The sequence below is a fragment of the Oncorhynchus kisutch genome, linkage group LG2, assembly GCF_002021735.2.
Source record: "Oncorhynchus kisutch isolate 150728-3 linkage group LG2, Okis_V2, whole genome shotgun sequence".
Lineage (NCBI taxonomy): Eukaryota > Metazoa > Chordata > Actinopteri > Salmoniformes > Salmonidae > Oncorhynchus > Oncorhynchus kisutch.
In genome coordinates, this window is record NC_034175.2 from 19,439,768 (window position 1) to 19,465,260 (window position 25,493).

General features: G+C 39.6%; 1 protein-coding gene across 7 annotated transcripts in view; it reads right to left on the minus strand.

Moving 5' to 3' along the window:
- Positions 1-3,788: 3,788 nt before the first annotated feature.
- The window catches only part of LOC109908843 (ras/Rap GTPase-activating protein SynGAP), a 121,907-nt gene continuing 100,202 nt past the window's right edge, over positions 3,789-25,493 (minus strand). For 4 of the 7 annotated variants that reach the window (XM_031789946.1, XM_031789944.1, XM_031789953.1 and 1 more), the window contains exons 20-21: positions 21,482-21,563; positions 3,789-10,642 (exon numbers count right to left, since the gene is read on the minus strand). In XM_031789946.1, coding sequence (XP_031645806.1) covers positions 10,223-10,642; positions 21,482-21,563 — 502 coding nt within the window. In that variant the 3' untranslated portion in view covers positions 3,789-10,222. Of the gene's footprint in view, positions 10,643-17,552; positions 17,615-21,481; positions 21,564-25,493 lie in introns of all 7 variants that reach the window. The other 3 variants (XM_031789958.1, XM_031789949.1, XM_031789966.1) reach the window with 3 other exon arrangements.

Here is a 25,493-nt window from a genome sequence, read left to right on the forward strand (position 1 = left end):
AACGCAATTGCGCATTTGCGCACTAGATGAGCATTCTCAATATGGAAGAGACTACTATGTTGAAATTTGTTGCTTACTGCATTTGATTTTACTAAACAGTATGTTCTAAATAGTATGTACTACGATTAGTACACAGTATGCAGTTTTATAAAGTAGTAGGCAAGACAGAATTCTGACACAGACAATATCTATAGGAAAGTAGACCTTAAATCGACTTCCAAACACGGGTCTGAGTGTGGCTCACAGGGTTTGTTTGAGAACACAATGTAAATACATGCACACAATGCATGCATATACAGTTGAAGTCAGAAGTTTACATACACTTAGGTTGGAGCCACAAATGTCTTGTTAACAGACTATAGTTTTGGCAAGTCGGTTAGGACATCTACTTTGTGCATGACTCAAGTAACTTTTCCAACAATTGTTTACAGACAGATTATTTAACTTATAATTCAGTGTATCACAATTCCAGTTGGTCAGACGTTTACATGCACTAAGTTGACTGTGCCTTTAAACAGCTTGGAAAAGTCAAGAAAATTATGTCATGGCTTTAGAAGCTTCTGATTGGCTAACTGACATCATTTGAGTCCATTGGAGGTGTACCTGTGGCTGTATTTCAAGGTCTACCTTCAAACTCTTTGCTCGATATCATGGGTAAATCAAAATAAATCAGCCAAGACCTCAGAAAAAACATTGTAGACCTCCCCAAGTCTGGTTCTTCCTTGGGGGCAATTTCCAAATGCCTGAAGGTACCACATTCATCTGTATAAACAATAGTACGCAAGTATAAACACCATGGGACTACGCAGCCGTCATACCGATCAGGAAGGAGACGCGTTCTGTCTCCTAGAGATGAACGTACTTTGGTGTGAAAAGTGCAAATAAAACAACAGTAAAGGACCTTGTGAAGATGCTGGAGGAAACGGGTACAAAAGTATCTATATCCACAGTAAAGCAAATCCTATATCGACATAACCTGAAAGGCTGCTCAGCAAGGAAGAAGCCACTGCTCCAAAACCACCATTAAAAAGCCAGACTACGGTTTGTAACTGCACATGGGACAAAGATCGTACTTTTTGGAGAAATGTCCTCTGGTCTGATGAAACAAAAATAGAACTGTTTGGCCATAATGACCATCGTTATGTTTGGAGGAAAAAGGGGGATGCTTGCAAGCCGAAGAACACCATCCCAACTGTGACGCACGGGGGTGGCAGCATCATGTTGTGGGAGTGCTTTGCTGCAGGAGGGACTGGTGCACTTCACAAAATAGATGGCATGATTAGTTAGGAAAATGATGTGGATATATTGAAGCAATATCTCATTACATCAGTCAGGAAGTTAAAGCTTGGTTGCGAATTGGTCATCCAAATGAGTCTTCCAAAGTTGTGGCAAAATGGCTTAAGGACAACAAAGTCAAGGTATTGGAGTGGCCATCACAAAGCCCTCACCTCAATCCCATAGAAAATCTGTGGGCAGAACTGAAAAAGTGTCTGTGAGTAAGGAGGCCTACAAACCTGACCCAGTTACACCAGCTCTGTCAGGAGGAATGGACCAAAATTCACCCAACTTATTGTGGGAAGCTTGTGGAAGGCTACCCGAAACAAGTTAAACAATTTAAAGGCAAAGCTACCAAATACTAATTGAGTGTATGTAAACTTCTGACCCACTGGGAATGTGATGAAAGAAATTAAAGTTGAAATAAATCATTCTATCTACTATTCAAATCAAATCAAATGTATTTATATAGCCCTTCGTACATCAGCTGATATCTCAAAGTGCTGTACAGAAACCCAGCCTAAAACCCCAAACAGCAAGCAATGCAGGTGTAGAACCTAGAGAGGAACCAGGCTATGTGGGGTGGCCAGTCCTCTTCTGGCTGTGCCGGGTGGAGATTATAACAGAACATGGCCAAGATGTTCAAATGTTCATAAATGACCACCATGGTCCAATAATAATAAGGCAGAACAGTTGAAACTGGAGCAGCAGCATGGCCAGGTGAACTGGGGACAGCAAGGAGTCATCATGTCAGGTAGTCCTGAGGCATGGTCCTAGGGCTCAGGTCCTCTGAGAGAGAGAAAGAGAGAAAGAGATAATTAGAGAGAGCACACTTAAATTCACACATTTGTTGGACACCCCCGGTCAGGGCCAAACAGGAAGGATATAACCCTATCTACTATTATTCTGGCAATTCACATTCTCAAAAAATTCTTTTTCAAAAAATAAAGTAGTGATTCTAACTGACCTAAGAGGGAAATTTTAAGAGGGGATTAAATGTCAGGAATTGTGAAAAACCTAGTTTAAATGTACGTGGCTAAGGTGTATATAAACTTCCGACTTCAACTGTACTTAAGGGCCGGATCACCACATCTGGGGTTTTGGGCACCTACCTTCAGGCGGCCCCACAACCAGGGGTTGGAACCAAAATTATTTTCCAATCGTTTCGTTCTGAACAGAACCACATTATTTTAGTTCCGTTCCTCTGTTCCAGCCAGCAAAATATAGTTCTGAACTAGTTTGAACCCCCAAAAAGTACCGGTTTATATCGTTCCTTACTGTTCCTTTTTTAACCTGTGATATCAACAGTTTTTTACATTTAGCTCATTAAATTACTTGACCAATCAATGCAGACAGAGCAGGTAAGGTAATTGTTTACATGTGTGATGGACAGACAAGTGTAGCCTATGGTGCAAGATGCGACTGACATTTTGTTGGTGGGGAAGGAAAAGAGCGAGAAAGGGTTGTGGAGGAGGCTTGAAGTGCTGGGCATCTTGTTATGACATGCATTATCCGAATTGGGTCCACTGAATTATACCTAAGAGGACAGGGTTCTATGGAAGAACTTTGAATGTCCTTTGAGCTAGCTAGCTATCAAGCTTGTGTGTGCAGAGTGGCACCAGAATTAAAAACACATCTTACCTTTTTGTAGTTAATAAATCCTTTGTGAAACATTATAACTAGGCCTATTGCATCCTTAGCTAGCATTTAAAAAGTTAATAGATTCTTCTCAAGCTAATTAAAAATCTCTCTCCCTGTCTTCTGAATCACGATTCTAACGTCAGTACAGTAGCCTATGCTTTGGAGGGGGATGGGCAGGTATCCTATATACGCACACACACTTACAAAGATTTCAGCTTGCAGGCAGACACTGGAATACGTTTCTGAGTGACAAATTAAGGGTTTTGCATAGGTGCTTTGTTGCATTTTCTTGTGGGAATAGTAAAAATGCCTGCAACATAAAAGGTTATTAACTGGTTCTTGTGCTTTTAAAGTTCTGTTCCTGAACAGTATGGATTACTTTTGTTCCATGTTCTATTTCTGTTCCTTGAAAATGTTAGCTATTTTTCTGTTTTTTTGGGGTCCTGCAATTCTACACATTTTGTCATGCCTTATGATGTGAGCATATGCTAAAATCCAGGGGGTGGTTTAGAAAAGTCAGTTTAATAACACTTTTCTGTGGATATTTTCTCTCAAATTTTCAGCATAATGACCAACCACCAAGACAACCGGTAGAGTAAGTTCAAAGGTAATATAGTTCAACAATCTGGCTTGCAGAGGTCCTGAGAAGACCTTTCCAAACAATTTTATTGTATTATGTCAGACAGTGACTAGCTAGCAAGCTATCACTGGATGATGTATCAGGCTACATACAGTGCCTTCCAAAAGTATTCATACCCCATGACTTATTCCACATTTTTTTGTGTTATAATCTAAATTCAAAATGGCTTAAATATATGTTTTTCTCACCCATCTACACACAATAACTCATAATGACAAAGGGAAAATATGTTTTTAAAAATTGTTGCACATTTATTGAAAATGAAATACAGAAATATCAGATTTACATGGGTATTCACACCCCTGACTCAATACATGTTAGAATCACCTTTGGCAGTTATTACAGCTGTGAGTCTTTCTGGGTAAGTCTCTAAGAGCTTTGCACACCTGGATTGTAGAATAGTTGCACATTATTATTATTTTAATTCTTCAAGCTCTGTCAAGTTGGTTGTTGATCATTGCTAAACAGCCATTTTCAAGTCTTGCCATTGATTTTCAAGACGATTTAAGTCAAAATTGTAACTAGGCCACTCGGGAACATTCAATGTCATCTTGGTAAGCAATTTCAGTGTATATTTGGCCTTGTGTTTTAGGTAATTGTCCTGCTGAAAGGTGAATTTGTTGATCCATCCTTGGTTTTCTTATATCACAGTTAAACTATGTAACTGCTTTAAAGACACTATTGGCCTCATGGTGAATCTCCCTGGTCCTTCTGGTTGAATCTCTGTTTGAAATTCACCGCAGAGATTGAGATTGAAACCTTACAATCATTTGTATGTGTGGGGTACAGAGATGAGGTAGTCATTCAAAAATAATGTTAAACACTATTATTGCAACTTATTATGTGACTTTTTAAGCACATTTTTAATCCTGAAATAATTTAGGCTTTTCACAACAAAGGTGTGGAATACATTTCTAAAAACATAGTTCCACTTTGACATTCTGGGGTATTGTTTGTTGGCCAGTGACACAACATCTCAAATGAATCCATGTTATATTCAGGCTGCAACACAACAAAATGTGGAAAAAGTCAAGGGGTGTGAATGCTTACTAAAAAGACTAGTCCTCACTTTTATCTCACATGAAATGCACCAACAGCCTCAGCAAATAATATTTGCAAACGTGATTGGTTATGGTAACGTCGACTACTATGATCTTACTGGCATACTGCGTCTTTGGTTGTCCAGTGATAATCTAATGATGATTCTGTAACCTATTCTGTAATCTCTTGATTTGGACCCCAGAATAGGCCTCATAAATGGCCAACAGGCCTAGTAAGAGTTTCAAGATATTTTTCACTGTGGTGACTGTTCTGTAGGAATGATACAAAAAATACATATCACATCTTAATTTAAGAAGTTAATTATTTGTTTATTATTCATTTGTTTAAGTATTTCTATCTCCAAGATTCACCCACCCGAAAAATATAAATTCCGGCTTATTCAAAAATGAAATTAAGGAATTGTTATTGACCGCATCAAAGGAATGAATCAACAAAATCAAAGTGGCAATAATCATAATCATTATTACAATAATAGTTAAATCATTAGAATATCCACATTCATAACAAATCCATGTACAATGGCAATACACTCTTCAATATCACTCTTTCCATTAATATACACAAATCCCCGAATGTCTGTCCTTTTTAAAACAAAAATAGAGGGGTTGGGGGACTATGGCTTGTCAAGGGGTATGACTATGAGTGACCTGTGGGGTTGAAGGTTCAAGGGTGAGGGAGGGTTGGCGAGTTGGAGGCACACTTAATAGAACTTGAAGAAATGGCTAATAACATGGTGTTACTTGCATGGAAGAGTTGCTTCACAAGTAACAGTGTGATCTGAACCAAATGTTCAGCCTGACAGAGGGGCCTATGAGAGGCAGAGTTCGGGGAACTAAATTGGAAAGATTAGATAAGGGTTGTCTGGATTATATACATCAGAATGACAACCATTGCAAACATTTAATGTAGAGAACGTAAAACCTAAATCAAATAACAAGGAAGAATCCTAATAGTTACAGGAATTTTAAAAAAGGAGATGGAGGTCACTGGAAATATTATCTTAGTTATTCTATATACTGTATATGTACAAACATTGCTTGGTCACCCAAATATCATTTTTAAAAATGCCTCAGTTGATGAGAAAATGAGTGCAAGCCAGAGATTGTTTTGAGAGGCATAATTAGGTGTGTAGGTGTTCAGAGGTGTCAGATTGGTCAGTGTCTGCACAGAAAGTGCATCCCAGACAGCTGTCCTTTAAATTGCCAGTGTGAACCTCTCTACTCCAACATTTCTCTTTGAGGAGTCAAATATGTCATTTACGAGAAAGGGAGAGAGATTAGAGGATTGAGGAAAAAACTGTACACCCTGCATATACAAACAAACTGTATATACACATTGACATACTATATATACACACACATATCCAGTATATACACAAAAACTGTACACACACTGTATATACACACACACATTCAATCACTTAAAAGGTATTAACCTCTAATCTCTCGCTCTTTTGATGTGTCATTTTTCAGTGGTCAGAGGCGAAGGAGGGCACAGGGTTTTATTTAGCTTCTGTGTCAGTGGAGTCCATACAAAGAAATCAAATGGAAGTTATACAGAAACTAGGCTCCAGAATTCGGTCTCACCACACTGGAAAAACATGATAAACTCGCGTCTGCTCCACTAAGCTTACATCAGAGACTGAAATAGGAAAACAAAAACATGATGGTAAGGATGTCCTCTTCTAAGGAGTTTTTAGATCGTCTGTAAAATGGAGAACTCCCCAGCGATTGTCAAGTAGAGAAACAACATCCATCCTCGCATCTCTCTTCCAGGGATTACAAGAGAGAAGTGGAGGGGTACAGGTCACTGCAACGTGCAAATCATTGTGAGGGGAGCAGGTAAAACAACAGTTTGTGTTTTTTTCCGTCACAATCCCAGGGCAATCTTTCTCCACAAAAGGGTCATGTTCCATAAGATTGTCTTAAGAAAACTCAGTTGATACAAAATCGATCATTTCTGGACTGTCATGAGATACTAGAGTCTTGTCATTATCAAGAAATAAACATTTGCACAGGAAGATTTCCAATGAATAGTTTTTGTAGTACTACGGGAAGAATAAGCATTATTATAGAAATATAAATCATAGCATTGTCTACATTTTTCAAAGTTTTAATTGAAGCAATATTTTGTTTTGTAGCAGTTTCACTTGTAATAGGCTGTGCATAATTAGTTTCCTTTAAATGTAAAACTAATAGAGATAAAGAAGAAAGAACAAAACCGAAACCATGGGAGATATGAACAGGAGCAGAAAAGTCTAAATGGGGTGAACATAAACTGAGGTGGTTGAAAATGGTTAAGAATAGATAGAAAGAGAAATGGGTAGATAGTGGGTGGACTGTAGAAAATGTTAGGAAGGAGAAATTGCAAGAAACATTGTGAGATCATTGAAAAATGTAAGGAAAGAAAGATTACAGCACCTTTGAAATGCATCTTACACACAGTAGCTCTCCCTCATTTCATTTACTGCTCAATCCCAAAAAGGTTAATATCATGTCAATCTGCATAACTGTTCTTCACATGCTTGATGAGCCAACAAAACCATTTCCCGAGATTGGCACGTCTTTAAAAGAAAATCAAACATCTAATCACAAGCATCAAATACAGATTGTCCAGCCATCCAATCAGAGAGAGAGGGCCCAAGTAAAGTAGGATAAATAACACAGCAGATCCTTACATGGTCAGCTGTGGCTCTGGACTATCCTTAAGGTCAGGAGAATTGGACCAATGGCCCAACTTCTCCCTTTGTCAGCCAATCGCATCACGAGAGAGCGCTCTTGATATATGGCCAGGCCATGCGGGCTGCCCATGTTGCCTCAGCCAATTAGGTTCCAGATTGTCCTCCACGAAGCTGCGTGATTGGCTAAGAGGAGAAAAGGAAAACAGAGAGAGAAGGAACGGGGAGGTGCTTGATGAGTTGCTATCCAATCATAGCCATCCCACTGGGCACAGACGTCATTTCAATGTCTAATTTTGATTTACATTTGGTTGACTTGTCAACTAAAGTGAATTTAATCCATGTCATTGGATTTAGGTTAAAAGTAGGGTGAAAAAAATACTACATTCCCTAACGTCCCTAATGAAATTCATAACTACATCACATCACTTTTTGTTTAAATGATGTGGAATCACTGTTGATTCAACCAGTTTTTGCCCAGTGGGATAGATCTTGTAATAGATGGACCAACCACTGTATCTGATGGCAGTCACTCCAAAGATGGATTAATCTCTGTCAGTTTGCGTTCAGCTCTGAGGCAATTATTTGTTTACCTGAGTCTCTCAATTCTGCGTCTCTGAGGTATATTAATGGCAATGCTCATATATCAACCAGTGACCCTGTATAGTCCCACATCTTTACTCAATGCAGATGTAAAGCCCTAGTTGCTTTAAAATACATTTTATTACTGATATGAATGTTTTGGCACTCGAAAGGTAGCCCTATTAGCTGACTTAAGCTAACTACATCAAACTCTCCCTATTAATAATCACATTTGGTTAACTTTTAATTCAACACTCATAGCTAAATCTCTCTCATATCTCTGAATCTCACCCACTCTACGTTATGGCTAATCCCCTAGTACTGATTTGACACAGCATTGGCAGAGCCATTTTGACCCTATACACTAAGTGCCAAATCCTAACTTGAGATCTGCATGTTAAACTCAGACTTACTCGTAAAGCATAATGCCAATGGGAGAACTGCAAAAATATAAATCAAGTTAGGATATGGCCCTTAGTAAACGGACTCTTAATCAAATACAAGAGTTAAATAAGACTGACGTTGGGTTCTGCAAAACCAGGACTGTCTGAAGCATGTTAATGCTCTTGAGACGCTAAGCCAGCTAAGGAATGTTATCCAACTAGTTATAAAGCACCACCAGTGTGAATCTTAAAGGGCCAAAATAAACCCAAATTCACATCGAAACAAAGATTACAATGGACAAGTTATACACAAAACAAGAGGACATGACAACACAGTATCACAGTATTCACTGACAGGTGATATCTGAACAGGTGACACAAAGCAATCAATTCCTTTAAGCGCACGGTGTAACATATTTTAGATTTGAAATACTCTTTACTAACAATGCCCCCAACAAACTTTGTTTTCTCAAAATGTTGTTACATCAGCATTCATCATGCTCAGCTACGTTAACTTAAAACAGTCCCTCGAAACGACATGAAGAAAGTCTATGCCACATATACATTTGGCTGAGCACTGTTTGACTACTGGCCAAAATGTGATTATCTGAGACCCAGGCACTTAAGGCTAGACTTAACTGGCTACCCCAAAATAAGAATCAAATAAATCTGTTTTGGTACTAAACAGAAAAAGCCATGACAACAATTTTGGAAGTGTACTAGGTGTTACAAGTGACTACGATATATGCCTGGACACTGAAGGTCCAAAAATAGCATTCCTTTTATATTTACAACCACTTCAAATTGCCGGTAAACTTTTTACCTGACAACTTTGCTATTGTCTCATTTGGTTTAAGAACCCTACTGGACCCAGCTCCCACTCCATTAAACAATTGCACACATAGGGACACGACACACACATAACAAACAAACAGACAAATACTTAAAAGAAATAGGCTACCTTGACAATAACAGACAGAGTGAGAGAGACAGACATACAGACCGTGGGAAACATGAAAGGCAGCGCTATGACACACACACTTGATTTGGAGATGGCACTGTTTGTGTCTGGAGCACCAGTTGATCACACACAGGTTCTGAGATTGAGAAGAGAAAACATTGCACGAGTCCAGTCCACGAATGGGAAGTCCCTTAATTAACACATTTTTGAAAACATCACACACTTTCCTTAGGCCATAGGCCATGTCTGTGAAATCCCAAAAATGAAACCGTATTCTGCTTGTTCTGCACTCTGTAGTTAGTCTGCATTTTAAAAAGCATAGTTATTTTGGGATCTTGATAAGACTGCTTATGTACTATCATCAAATAATATAATCTTTCTGTCAATATCATCTCCGCCTGTTATTTGAAAACCCTGTTAAAATACACTCAAAGGCACTAAGGAAACCAAACTACAAAGCCAGATGACCACATCTCTACCAATGAAATTTGAGAGCTGGAGTTTTCAGGACAGGAAATGACAAGACCTTTATCGATGGAATTATGGGATACTACACGCATGTATATAGTAGGATGCTATTGGCTACTGAGAAGTCTTTAGGGAGTGAGATGTTATATAGTGTTTGCTTACTGTCTTTATTTGATTAAACAAACACACAAAGCAAAATCTCACATAGTTGCTTGGTTTGGGGATTAGGCCTATACCAGTGTTTTATAGGCTCTATAGTTTGATTGATTGAAACAGTACATGAGGATCCCACAATGTCAACGATAACTAAAAGGTATCATTATCTTGTCCTGCAAGACAGATACTGACCAAAGCCCAGTTTGAGCATGACGGAAATTAGGTCCATTGGAAAGCCCTTTTGTTGTCTTGTGTGATAATGCTGAACGTACTGTACAGTTAAATGTACAATGACTGCTGCCCCCTACACATTTCTTCTCTCTCTGGTTTGAGTACACATCAAATAAACTGGAAAGATTGCAGTCATCTCATCCTCCTCAAAAAAGGAAGGAAATGTGGCAAGACTTTTTTATTTGTGTCTTCTCTCTCTGATTTGGTTTTGTGTTGTTTTTGACCTGCTCCCTCTCCTCTATGCCCAGTCCTGCTGTTGTAGTGCTCTCAGCTGCCTCCGTGCTTGTCACTGGGGAGGATGTAGGGTTGCCACGGAGCTCTCCATTCTGGGGTGGATTGGGATGGAGATGAGGAGTGGGGGGAGGAGGAGGGTCTACGGGTGGGGAGGGGACTCCATTCTCATTCCGGGGCAAGCTGGTGGAGGAGATGCCCGAGGAAGAGATAGTAGGGTCAGGATCAGTGGTCATCCCTCCTTCTTTTTCGCCTTCTTTTTCTCCTCCTCCCACTCTTCCACCTTCAGTATTCACACAGGGGTCTGCTGAACCCAGGGAGGAATGCTGGGCCCCCTAGCAAGACAGAGAGAGGGAGGGGAGAAGAGGAGTAGGAGAGGGGAGAGATGGGAGTGGGAGAAGGGGCATTCAGTGGGGGATTTGTGGCATGGACAAGGGTGTCAGCCAATCCAGGAAAGAGAGAATGAGGCAATATAAAGAGTTATATATGAAGCAGGAAATGTGTAGAGAGAAGGCAACAGGGAGGATGGAAGGAGAGGGAGATATAAACAAGCAAGGAATAATCAAATAAAAAGAGGAGGCCAGGGAAGAACAAACAGGTGGGTAGAGGAGAGAGTAAATAGGTGAATCAGTTACGAATGTAGAAAGAAAAGAATGGAGGAAATAGTGTGGGGTGATGTTGGTCCCGATAGGAAATGATCAAAGCAGGAGGTAAAGAAAGAAAGGATTGTGTGAGAAAGCAAAGGGAGTAAGGGAGGGAGAGAAATAAGTGACAAGGGATGGGAGGAACAACGGAGAAAGAGAAATAGAGGAAAATGAGTTACAGAGCAGAAGTATGAGGTACACCAGTAGAGATGGACAGCATAGGAGAGGGGATACAGTCAGAAAAAGGAAAAGGTGGAAGGAATTACAATCTTGGGTTGACCAACATGTCAGTTCCTTGATCTTCGTATGATGCTGAGTTAGAAGGGGGTACTAGTCAGGGACGGGTGTCAAAAGGAGTCCGAGCAGTCAAGTAGAATGAGAGTTGTGTCAATCTTAGCCAATGAGATTAATTTCAAGGAGTTTCTATACATTCTAATTTGTATTATAAACTGGGTGGTTCGAGCCCTGAATGCTGATTGGCTGACAACCGTGCCATATCAGACCGTATACAATTACATTGCTAACCAGTTTATAATAGCAATAAGGCACCTCGGGGGTTTGTGGTGTATGGTCAATATACCACGGCTAAGGGCTGTATCCAGGCACTCCGCATTGCGTCATGCTAAGAAAACCCCTTAGCCGTGGTATATTGGCCTTATACCATACCCCCTCGTGCCTTATTGCTTAAATATACTGCAGTGAAGGCTTGAAAACCATGGTGACACAAATATTTATGACTCTATAACTAGATACAATTGTGTCATCTTAATTCATCTTACTCACATTAAAATCCATGCACATTTCATGTTTAGCATGGTTTTTGCTAAGCTTTCATTCAATTGACCTTTGTCAGAGCAAAACTTTCACAGAAAGAAAGAAATAAAGAATAAAAAGCGTTCACCGAAAGCTTAGCTAAGACCACAATAAATGTGAAGAAATTCAATATTGTTTTTACATGCACCTTAGTTCCCTTGTCAAGTGTGTGGTTGATTCCCACACGTCATTGAACCTTATAAGTACTTTAACCTTTAAATAGTAAGAAGTACTTTAAAATAAAAACATTATAGGTGATAATATTATAGTATTGCATTATTATAATAGTCTAACATGCAGATGGGTTACTTTAATTCTTAGAACTTTAGATGCGAATTGGAGAACATAATGACTAAATACTGATCTACAAAGCTCGAATAAGAAGCTAGTATTCAAGAGCTCTTGAATAAAATCTCAACTGTGTCTAACCCACCAATCAGAATTTCTAAGCCATACCCATTGACCAATTATCAATGGATGCTCATTCATTTACCAAATCTGTAAAGCACTGGGTTGGAATTTGTAATAAGCGAATAAGTCAAAAGTTTGGTTTTGCTATCTATCCTTACCTACATTGGCGCAGAATAACGTCATTGCAAATACCAGATTGATTTCAGTTCTTAATTAAATCAAGCTCTGAATGCAAGTCATCATGTCCAGTCCTGTTCAATGCAGTCTGTGTTGGAGCAGTAGGAAAGAAAATAGCTGGGTTATTGGCACTGATGGAGGTTGTGTTCGATTGAGGAAATGGTGTCAAACGTATCCAAGTAAAAACAGCAATGTGGAATCATTTAAACGATTTCTACACTAATAGAGTCTGAATTGACATTTTCTCAAATGTGTAATAACTTCATTGAACATTAAGGACTAAAGACCATTCATATGAATGTACCAAGGACTTATGAAGTCTTAAGATGTGAACGAAGCACTGGAGAAGTGAAAGTCAGAAAAAAAGGTATTTCAAGAGGGTTTTATGATCTGCATCCAGTACAGAAATTAGTCGGAAAAAGGCCATTTGTTTTCAAAACTAATTAGCATTAAAAATCAGGGTGGGTGTATCCATTGTGTGTAGCAGGTGTTTCCATCTCTAGAAAGAGAACAAAAAATGTCCTCCAAAAAGTGTAATTGAACTGGCAGACCTTTTCTCTTCTCACTCAGAACCTTGTAATGCACACGGCGATAACCAATTTCAACAGATATTACCGTTAGCATACATGCTAATCCCATTCCCTACTTGGTGCTAGCAACAGTAACAGGAAATGGGTTATGGAAACAAGGGGAACAAGTGGTATTTCTCTACCAGTGCTGGATTACTTTCAAACCAGTTCTACAAAAATGACTACAAACTCTTTCACATTATTTATCCAAGTTTAGCCAGACCTGCCAATACAACTGGGAAATTGTGCGAATATGTTATGATAAGAAAGTTAGCTAGCTGCTAGGTAGCCAACCTATGCTAATAAAAGAAGCAGCAATCCAGTCAACTTAACAAACGTGCATCACTCACTGTTAAAGATCCATATGTGCAGAGTTTGATTACTTGAACAACTTGGTGTTTATGTTTGTACAAAAGCTGCAACTAATAAAAGTTAGTTAGACAAAAACGACACATAGTGGATGAATTGTGCAATGTTAAGTGCATTGTTAGTATGCTTTGGTACGCAATTCTCAAATGTTCTTACCCAGCAACATGAATAGGAAATTATTAATAAATTGCTGTTTCAAACTAGGTATATCATTGTGGAAATTAGATGTACAAACCAACCAAATATTCCAGAACTGTAGTATATGACTGACATACATATAAAGGACACTAGGCAACTCTCCAAGTATGACCCAGAGCAAAAAGAACAACAATACAGTACTGGCGACACACTTGATCAAACTCACAATGACAATACATGAACATTGGATCAACTTATGAGCTCAGGTGCCATATACGTACAGGACACATACACACAGGAATATATAAACACACTCTCCAAGAAACACACACATTGACATATACGCACACCAGTTGTTTATTTTCAGGAAAGGATTGTGTCAGATACGGAGATTTCCCATAATTCCCGTAATTTATTTTGGGGAGTGGTGGGAGGGGAGATGAGTCGAATTGAATGGATATGCTGATGACCCACTGTAACGTGTTCCTCTGTGAGACACGTGCAGTGTGTGTAGGTGAGATTGTTGATTTGAGCAGGGTTATTGTTGTATATGGATGTAGTCAGTTACCTTGTGGATATTGGTTCTTGGAATAGAGCTATATATATGTATTACTGCAGCAGAGCCATCAGTGTTTGTACGTGTACCTAATAGAGTATCTGAATTGTCAAGCTTTTTGTCATAACTGGAACTAACTAAGGCCTGGATTCAATCAGATCGATCATTAACCATCGTTAACCAGCGTTGGCCAACATCTGCATAGCAAATGTTTTATAATCCCTACCGCGAGCTGACCTATCGGTGAGCGGGTACTTTTGTCCGTCACAAACCACTCCCTTACTTGTTATCCCTACCGCATTAGAAGTTCAAAACGGCGCTAGAAATTGTAGGCTCTATCGATGTTAGAAATAATGACTCTCAAATGTCCATCCATTGATGTTAGGCTAATGTATAGAGATGAATAGCCTATCAATCTAATTTGAGTGTTTGATTGGTAACGCGGCTGCATAAACCTCTAATGCGGCTGCATGGAATTCGTCGGATTACGTTGAGTGTGGTTTCGTTGCCACTTGTGGATTTGACAACTCTAATGCAGTTCCACCTCCGACACCGCTAAACAACGGCTGGGAGACTAAGGCTGTCAATCTGATTGAATCTAGACCTAAGTATATATTACTACCAGCAAGGCAGGGTAGCCTAGTGGTTAGAGTTGGACTAGTAACCGGAAGGTTGCAAGTTCAAATCCCAGAGCTGACAAGGTACAAATCTGTCGTTCTGCCCCTGAACAGGCAGTGACCCACTGTTCCTAGGCCGTCATTGAAAATAAGAATTTGTTCTTAACTGACTTGCCTAGTTAAATAAAGATAAAATAAATGTAAAAAAATATATATATATTCTGATCAAACAGTTTGTGTATCATCCCAAAACAACACAGGGAAATTGAAATAAAAAAGTAGTGGAGGGATGAACAAGGATGAAGGATGTTAAGAAGGATGAAGGAGTTGCAAGGTTTTGCAAATGCCAACATTTGATAATAGTGGAGCATTGAAATGGAGCATTGAATTAAACAGCTGAACATTTTGATGCATTTCAGTCAGGAATTCTACCATTGATGCTGGAGTTTTATGGTTTGAATCCAGAGGATAAGCAATTTACCTAATGCAAAAAGTTACACATTTAGGAAGTCTCCGTATATAACTGAATTTGTGCAAATAATGTTGGCATATTTGTCTGAGTGGAGTAAGAGTAACATACATTAATGTATATAGTATGTGTATTTTAAATCTGTACAATACATAAATCCAAATGTCCAATATATAGTGCTACACTGTAAAGTGCCTTTGGAAAGTATTCAAACCACCTGACTTTTTCAAGATGTTGTTATGTTGCAGACTTATTCTAAAATTGATTAAATCGTTTTCCCCCCATAAATCTACACTCAATACCCCATAATGACGAAGCAAAAACAGGTTTTTAGTTTATTTTTGAAATAAAAAAAATGGAATATCACATTTTTATAAGTATTCAGATTACAGCCTCGAGTCTTCTTGGGTATGATGCTACAAGCTTGGCACACCTGTATTTAGGGAGTTTCTTCCATTCTTCTCTGCAGATCATCTCAAGCTCTGGCGGGTTGGATGGGGAGCGTTGCATTACAGCTATTTTCAGGTCTCTCCAGAGATGTTTGATCGGGTTCAAGGACATTCAGAGACTTGTCCCGAAGCCACTCCTGCGTTGTCTTGGCCGTGTGCTTAGGGTCGTTGTCCTGTTGGAAGGTGAACTTTTGTCCCAGTCTGAGGTCCTGAATGCTCTGCAGCAGGTTTTCATCAAGGATCTCTCTGTACTTTGCTCCGTTCATCTTTGCCTCGATTTTGACTAGTCTCCCAGTCCCTGCCTCTGAAAAACATCGCCAGAGCATGATGCTACCACCATGCTTCACCATAGGGATGGTGCCAGGTTTCCTCCAGATGTGACGCTTTGCATTCAAGCCAAAGAGTTCAATCTTGGTTTCATCAGACCAGACAATCTTGTTTCTCATGTTCTGAGAGTCCTTTTGTTGCCTTTTGGCAAACTCCAAGCAGGCTGTCATGTGCCTTTTACTGAGGAGGGGCTTCCGTCTGGCCACACTACCATGAAGGTCTGATTGGTGGAATGCTGCAGAGATGGTTGTCCTTCTGGAAGGTTTTCCCATCTCCACAGAGGAACTCTAGAGCTCTGTCAGAGTGGCCATCGGTTCTTGGTCACCTCCCTGAGCGTCCAGCTCTATGAAGAGTCTTGGTGGGTCCAAACTTCTTCAATTTAAGGATGATGGAGGCCACTGTGTTCTTGGGGACCTTCAATACTGCAGAAATGTGTTGGTACTTTTCCCCAGATCTGTGCCTCGACACAATCCTGTCTCGGAGCTCTACAGACAACTCCTTCGACCTCAAGGCTTGGTTTTTGCTCTGACATGCACTGTCAACTGGTGGACCTTATATAGACAGGTGTGTGCCTTTCCAAATTATGTCCAATCAATTGAATTTACCACAGGTAAATTTGTTCAAGTTGTAGAAACATCTTCGATCAAGTTGTAGAAACATCTCAAGGATGATCAATGGAAACAGGATGCACCTGAGCTCAATTTCGAGTCTCATAGCAAAAGGTCTGAATACTTATATGTAAATACTGTAAGTTAATGTTTTTAATGTTTTATACATTTGCACAAATTTCTAAAAACCTGTTTTGGCTTTGTCATTATGGGGTATTGTGTGCAGATTGCTGAGGATTTTAAAAATAAATAATTTAAATTAAGGCTGTAACGTAAGGTCAAGGGGTCTGAATACTTTCCAAAGGCACTGTCCAGCCTGGCCTCAGACTAGATGTAAAAGTAAACGAAAATCCGGTACACTCAAATTAGCATGATATGTTATGTTTGGTTACATCAGGCCGAAGGTTACTTAAGGCAAAAATTAAAGGATTGTAGTTGGTCGGGGTGGATGGTTGAGCGTATAGCTACTTTGCAACTACTTGTTAGCTTACCCTTCCCCTAGCTCTTTCAACTCCTGACCTTAACCGTAACCCCTAACCCCTAGCCTAGCTAACATAGCCACCTAGCTAACGTTAGCTTTAACCATCTAGCCACCGTCTTAACATTAGCCACAACAAATTGGAATTCTTAACATATCATACGTATTGCAAATTTGTTGCATATTTTATGAATTGTAATATATCACACGAAATGGATGATGGACATATTAGTACATACCATACATAACGATCATACTAATTTGAGTGTCCCAGATTTTTGTTTACTATGTTATGTCTACCCCAGAATCTGGGTTGATATTTCGGCTCCAGCATTTATTGATTTTCTTTTACAGTAAAGCTCGACATTATTCAAATTGCTGTTGACAAAATCAAAATAACCAAAATAATGTGAACAATAGGTAAAGAAAGAATATTGCCGTTTATAAGACGTGTGATTTTCTGTATAAGACATGTCTGTGTAAATCAATTAGTGCTTCTGTTGGTGCTGCATACGGACAGTGACGCACATACAGTACAGTGGAGGAATCAAAGTGAAGAGGCAGAATGTATGGATGGAGAGAGGCAGTACCACTGAAGTGTATGCTGGTTGGTTTATTACCTTTGTACTCGGGGTGGGACGGGCGCGAGACGGGGCTGCACTAGGATGGATTGGCGCCTCCCCTAAGAGAAATCACCGTATCTCATCAACACAGGAGAAGAGGAGAGGAACGATAGAGAAAAGGAGAGGCTAGGCATGTGTGCACTGAAGGAAGTAAACGGTAGAAGTTGGGTGTCGAGGAGCATTAGGGATACTCAACACCAACAGGACACACACAAACACAAAGGAACACACACCACATTCGCGCCAACACAAACCCAGCAGCCTGAAAGCACAAGAGGGCCCAACATGTCAACCAAGTCTGCATGCTGAGGAAGAAAACCAAGGCTGTTGATACACACATGCAGCAGTGAAGATGGTAAGTAGCCACCTTGTGCAAGCCAGAACATGAGGCAGCTTGATGTACAAGTACACCCTCCGGACAGGATGCTACTCAATCGCAGGGGCATATCCCCCAACCTATCTCCTTAATGCTGAGCCAAGCAGAGACACATTGGGTCCCATTTTTAGTCTTTGGCCGAGGATCGAACTCCCAATCACAGGGCGGACACTCTAACAACAAGGCCACTGAGTTGGTTTAGCAATAAAGATAGCTGCATTTTAAATCAAGCTAAATGTCATTCATTGATCCAAAGACTGAAAAGTCTTAAGAAAAATTGTATCTCTGATCTCTTCTGATGCGGAGGGGTTAGAAGTTGAGGCGAAAGGTCATGCTACTGCTAAACATGCAGTAATCATTGGCAAAAGTAATAAACACAACTATTACTGCAACAAGGAATAAATAGTATTAAAAAACAGAGTTAAACAATATAAATATGCATACACATAAAAAATGTTGAATGACACATAACACATACAAGGTTATAGAGACAGTAGATAACTGATGGAATAGGGATAACCAGGTAAAGTGAGACATGCATTATACTCACAATGATGCATGGAACATACAACATTAAGTTGGAAAGGATATGTAGAGTACAACATCCAAAGGATGATTTATTTGTTACGAGTCATTACAAGGACAGGTTGATCTACTGTACTTTCAAGAGTGCTACCACTAGTTGCTGCCTACAGGTGTAATATCTTAATTGGACCAGTTTCCCACAGCAAGAAAATAATCCTGCACCAACAGGAATGTGGATAATAATTCATGGATATGTTTGTAGTGGTTGATACATTTTTCAAGTCAAACATTTGGGGCGGCAGGGTAGCTTAGTGGTTAGAGCGTTGGACTAGTAACCGAAAGGTTGCAAGTTCGAATCCCAGAGCTGACAAGGTACAAATCTGTCGTTCTGCCCCTGAACAAGCAGTTAACCCACTGTTCCTAGGCCGTCATTGAAAATAAGAATTTGTTCTTAACTGACTTGCCTAGTAAAATAAAGGCAAAAAAAAAGTGGAAATTACAAACATTAGAAGCTAAATTAACTCATTTAATCAAGTTTGACAATGAAATCCCATTAAAACCAGATATTTACTAGAGATGGGGTGGAGGTATTCTCAACATAATGCTCTTGGAAGTTGTATCCACAAATTGCACGTAAAAAGCTGAAAGCTGAGTGAACTGCACACTGTTGGGACAATAAAGATGACGTGAACCCTATGAGTCACCGACACCCAGCATTAAACACCTGTTGCTGCCATGGTGATGGACAACTGATTGTATGGTAGCCACCACACTGCAAATAATGACCGATATTGGAAACACAATCATTAACACATACCAACATGCTCTGCTTGGGCATAGCCATGATGGGAATGTAATGGTCCACAACAATTTACGGTTTCCTTTAATAATCTTCTTGACTATAGACTTCAGAACAATGGAGATACACAGAAAGGTTTGCCTGGTTGCATGACAATGAACAATTAGCATGAGAAAAGAGAAAACTTGGGTGGAAGCATGACATGGAAATAATGAATGGTACCAGAAGATCCATGTTGGACTGCTGTGATTTGTGATACTGTGTCTCGGAAGAGACCCAAACAGCTTCATGTTAGATAGCAAATCTTCCTCTTCCAGCTTGGAAACAAAACCAATGTCAAGATGGATGCCCAGCCTTGAACGCTACTACGACCTCTTGAGAAGAGCTAATCCAACAGTATCTCTCAGCCCTCAGAAAGGACAAATAGATTCCGACAGCAACGCTGTGTGAGGCTGTAGGCCAAGTCTACCATGACACTCCCCGCAACTACATGTCAACCACAGACTGGCCACGGTCGACTGAGTGTAACCAGCGCGAGCGCAAAAACGCTTTGGTCTGCTACTTGTCTGGCAACTGAACACAACGCCACGCATCGCTGGACGGCTTTACCCCCTTTCAACCACAGTTTCTAAGCCTTTCTGGCTAATCTCTCCCTCTCTTCCTCTCCCCCCCCCCACCCTTCCTCTCCCTCTCTGGGGGAGCTGTGTACTGAATGGAGAAATAACAGGAGAGACGCATTGGATCACTGCTCACTCGAGGAAGCATGGCTGAAGCCGTTACCGTTTGAAGCCTTGCAGGGGTGCTGCATTCAGATGTATTCTTATCTGGGACATAGCTGGAGCCCTGTCTGTTCACACCGCTCAAACCTTCTGCTTTTCTTTTTATCTCTGGATGTCAGAAAATGTATTATATCTGTTGCCTCTTTTGAGTCTGATTTGATTCAGATATGGATAAAGAAGTTTGGATTGGGGAAGCGGCTGGGTGGGATTCAGCGAAGCTTGAGCGTACATGTGTCATGTTGTTTGCAAAAGACATTGTGGTTTGACACATACTCACTCTCTCTCGCTCTTTTACACACACACACACACACACACACACACACACACACACACACACACACACACACACACACACACACACACACACACACACACACACACACACACACACACACACACACACACACACACACACACACACACACACACACACACACACACACACAGAGAGAGAGAAATCTGGCATGTCTTTGCAGCATGACTCATGATTGAGGGTGGGCTTGACCGGTTTGACAGGAGTTGATGTGTGGCTGGCTAAAAGCATGGACCGAGAGACATTGAGTGTGGGATGTTGGAGACGTTGTCGGCCTGACAAATGAACTCATCCTCAGGACTAAAACTGTTCAATAGTTGTGTATTATGTCTGTCTTGCATTTGTGTTAGACTGGTAATACAACTTGACGTTGACATGCTCAGTGTTAATAATTGGGATGAAGGAGTTTGGATTGGGGAAGTGGTTGGGTGGGACTCATCTTCTGGTGGAACAGGGATTTGATTTAAAGGAATGGAAGAAGCTTGAGCATACATATGTGATGTCATTTGCAAGAGACATTGGGGTTTGACACACTATCTCTCTTTCACACACACACAGACACATACACACACACACACACTAAAAGCTGGTATGTCTTTGCAGCATGACTCAGGCTTGAGGGTGAGCCTGCCCGGTTTGACAGGAGATGATGAGTGGCTGGCTAAAAGCATGGACCGTGAGACATTGAGTGTGGTTGCTGGAGATGTTGTCGGCCTGACAAATGAACTCATCCTCAGGACCAAAACTGTTCAATAGTTGTGTATTATGTCTTGCATTTGTGTTGGACTGGTAATACAACTTGACTTAATACATATAGTTCACACAAAGTTGATAGACGTGTCTGAGATGTACAGTTATCACAGACACTGATTTGATTACAACCTGGATGTGGTCAGACGTAATATAAACAGACTGATTGAGAGACAGAGACGAGATGTAAACAGACGTTCTTTGACCTTCAAAGCACCTAAATGGATTGACAGACAAATGACAGTCTCACCCAAACCCAAGGACTTGTCTAGACAAAATAAAAGGGACAAATCAACAAAGAAATGAAAACAACATAGAGAAGGATAGAGAGATAGACACAGGCCATCCTACAGACATGGCGACCAGAAGAAGAAAATCACAGACCTGATCGGCGAAGACCCTAACGTTAGCTTTTGGTGGCTCAATGATGGCTCCTCCCCTTATCTCATCCTCCACAGCCATAAGTCTAAGAGAGAGAGAGAGAGAGAGAGAGTTCAAACAGTTGAGAGAATTGTGAGTTAAGTAGACACTAAGTAGCTAAGTGCAATGCGTAAGGCTTATAAAGACTGTCCAGGTGCAAGCTGCACCTGTCATTACCCTGACAAACGTTGATTTGTCAATTATACCCATTACCTGGTTTATAGTAGCGTTGTTATAACCTCTGGTAGCCAAATTATAATCTATTCAACCAATGCTGTAGCTGTTTATATTACACTGCTTCAGTAATACGAGGAAGCATTTTTGAGGCAGTTGAGGTGCATATTTCCATGTTTCCCAAGGGATTCAGCATGATGTGTCTGTCCAATTCAGGGTGTCTTCCAATTTAATCATGCCTAATGATGTCTAGATTGTGGTGTTTTGCCGGTCATCGTGTTCTGAAGGGGGTTTAATTAATAGTTCATCCTCATGGAATAGTTGAACTGACGCAACATGATAGAGATTCCAAATCCTTGTTATAACCATTTCAAAAAGGGTTGGCTTACAGGGATATGGGAAGCTTATTGCTACAGTCTCCATAGAATATTTTTCTTGCCATGCAAATTCACCTTTAGACACGATTACTCAGCATCAGAATTATTTTCCAGAGAGGGGAACATGGATCATTAATTACTTGACTTTGGAATTTCAAGATCTGCATCATTAAAGGCAATGGTTCTGATATTTTCTTCAACAGACACAAAAGGTGAAGGATCAATTAAAAGTCACTGCAATCATGAAGTCAAATCCAAGATGGTGATCAGCTGTATGGTGATGGAGATTCAATGAACAAGCGTACATACGACATCCTAACTCCTGCCTGGTCTGTATTTCTGAGGTAATGAAATTCTTCTGCTTTGCTCATTATATATTTCATTATCTTTCAATCTTATCACATCTACTTTCCGCCTGAACGACATGGTTGTTTTAATTTGAAGTCACACAGAAAAGCTGTGAAATTGCTGACAAGGTGGATGAACTTCAGAGCGTTAAACTCCTGAGATTAACAGAATGCTGAGAGAGGACTAATTGCACAAAATGAATGACACATTTATATACAGCGCCTTCAAAAAGTATTCACACCCGTGACATTTTCCACATTTAAAATGGATTACATTGAGATCTGTCACTGGCTTACACACAATACCCCACAATGTCAAAGTGGAATTATGTTTTTAGAAATGTTTACAAATGAATTTAAAATGTAAAGCTGAAATGTCTCGAGTCAATAAGTCTTCAACCCCTTCGTTATGGCAATAAATTCCGGAGTAAAACTGTGCTTACGAAGTCACATAATAAGTTACATGGACTCATAATATTGTTTAACAGGATTTTTGAATGATTACCTCATCTCTGTACCCACACATACAATTATCTGTAATAACCCTCATTCGAGCAGTGAATTTCAAACACAGATTCAGGTTTTTCAATGCCTGGCAAATAGGGGCACCTATTGGTAGATGAACAAATATAAAAGCAGACATTGAATATCACTTTGAGCATGGTGAAGTTATTATTACACTTTGGACGCTGTATCAATACACCCAGTCACTACAAAGATACAGGCATCCTTCCTAACTCATTTGCCGGAGAGGAAGGAAACCGCTCAGGGATTTCACCATCAGGCCAAAGGTGACTTTAAAACAGTTACAGCGTTTAATGGCTGTGATAAGCGAAAACTGAGACTGGAGCAACAACAGACAATAAAACTGCAAAAAAGGTTAAAAATGTTTACTTTAAGTCCTGAATACAAAGCGTTATGTTTGGGGCAAATCCAAAACAACACATCACTGAGTACCACTGTCCATATTTTCAAGCATAGTGGTGGCTGCGTCATGTTATGGGCATGCTTGTCATCGGCAAGGACAATGGAGTTTTTTAGGATAAAAGAAATTGAATATAGAGCTAAGCACAGGCAAAATCCTAGAGAAAAACCTGGTTAAGTCTGCTTTCCAGACAGACACCGGAGACAAATGTACCTTTCAGCAGGACAATAACCAAAAACACAAGGCCAAATATACAAGGGAGTTTCTTACCAATACAACATTGAATGTTCCTGAGTGGCCTAATTACATTTTTGACTTAAATCGGCTTGGAAATGAATGAAAAGACCTGAAAATGGTTGTCTAACAACAATCAACAACCAGCTTGACAGAGCTTGAAAAATTGTTATAATAATGTGCAAATGTTGTACAATCCAGGTGTGCAAAGCTCTTAGAGACAAAGACTCACAGCTGTAATCGATGCCAAAGGTGAGTCTAACATACAGCATATTGACTCAGGGTTGTGAATACTTATGTAAATGACATTTCTGTATTTCAATAAATTAGCTAAAACATGTTTTCACTTTGTCATTATGTGGTATCGTGTGTAGATGGGTGAGAAAAAATAAAATTTTATCCATTTTGAATTCAGGATGTAACACAAAATGTGGAATAAGTCAAGGGGTATGAATACTTTCTGATGGAACTGTATAGGACATTGTGCAGCGGCAACAGGGAAAGTGTGGACCAGACAGCCAATGTGACTGGTGCAAAAACTGAGCCAATAAGACAAGCTAAAAACAGAAATACATTTTAGTCAAACTATTTCAAAATGCGTGGTTGGTTTGGACAGAGGATAACATATCACTAATTGTCATATGACACCATATCCAGCTGTAGCATTTCCACAGAGAAAGCAGTCTCTGAATATCTTTATGCTTAACATACTACAAGTAAATTGATGCTTAACATGAATATATAATGAAAATCCACAGGTGAAGTTACAGACATTGGTGTTAGATGTTTTATTACATAAATAATGTACAGGGATTTATTGGACAAAAATAACAAAGGGAAAAGGAATCAAACGTATGCACTGACAGAAACTTTGACACTGACCTAAGAAACAATGAAATGTAACATGAGTATACAGTAGAATTCTACAGAAGGCAGACAGTGATTCACATGGGTGATATGTACCAAAACTAAATCTGTATAACTATTTACTTCAAGTTCAACTAGTGTGCTTGTCAGGTCAAGTCTTACACACAGTCAAAACAATGTGGGTATTTGTCGATATGAGGTCAGGGACAGGTCATGATGTCTGAATTGGCTGTGACAGAGAAATAAGGCAGGCGATCGGGTGAGTCAAAGGTCACATGATATGTAGTCAATTATATGTACATCAACAGTAAACCCTCACTATGTCCTGCTATTTGCCATATCAATCCAAATGGCTTTATTGCACAGTGCACAGAAAACTTTCAAAGTAATACTGATGTAATATTATACTGTACATCTATACAGACTACCAATATTATACTTGCTACAATGCCAAAAGAGAGGCAATCTTATGATAGTGAACAATTCTTGTTCCACTTCGTATCTCAAAAAAATTACTCCCTCAAAGCTCTAACTTTAGCAAACAACGACACCATTTAACATTCTGTCTCCTATGATTTACTGCAGATCAAAAGTTAAACCAATGACATATTGCAAAATGATAAAAGATAGAAATCTTAACACTTTAGATAAACTGCACCAATATCCATCTATCTGCATGATTAACATTTTTGTTCAAGTCTCAAACATTATACAGCCATGTGTAAGTCAAATATATAAGTTATAAACTATTTTTACAGTACTGTATACGCTGTATCTATGGTATTTAGGGATTTACAGTATCCATGGTTGTACATGCAGAAGTCTCAGTATAATGTATGTTGATATGGTTTTAATTAATACTGAATGGGACCTGAAAAAAACCTTTAAGTGTATGAGTTCTGTATGTATGATCATATGATATATGTATCTATGCATGTAAGGTATACATACTCAATATCTTTGTGTGCCTGAATGTAGGCCTACATACATATAATGCTTCTGTTCATGAATGCTCAATTTAAATCTATCATTGCACATGTAAAATATTGCTA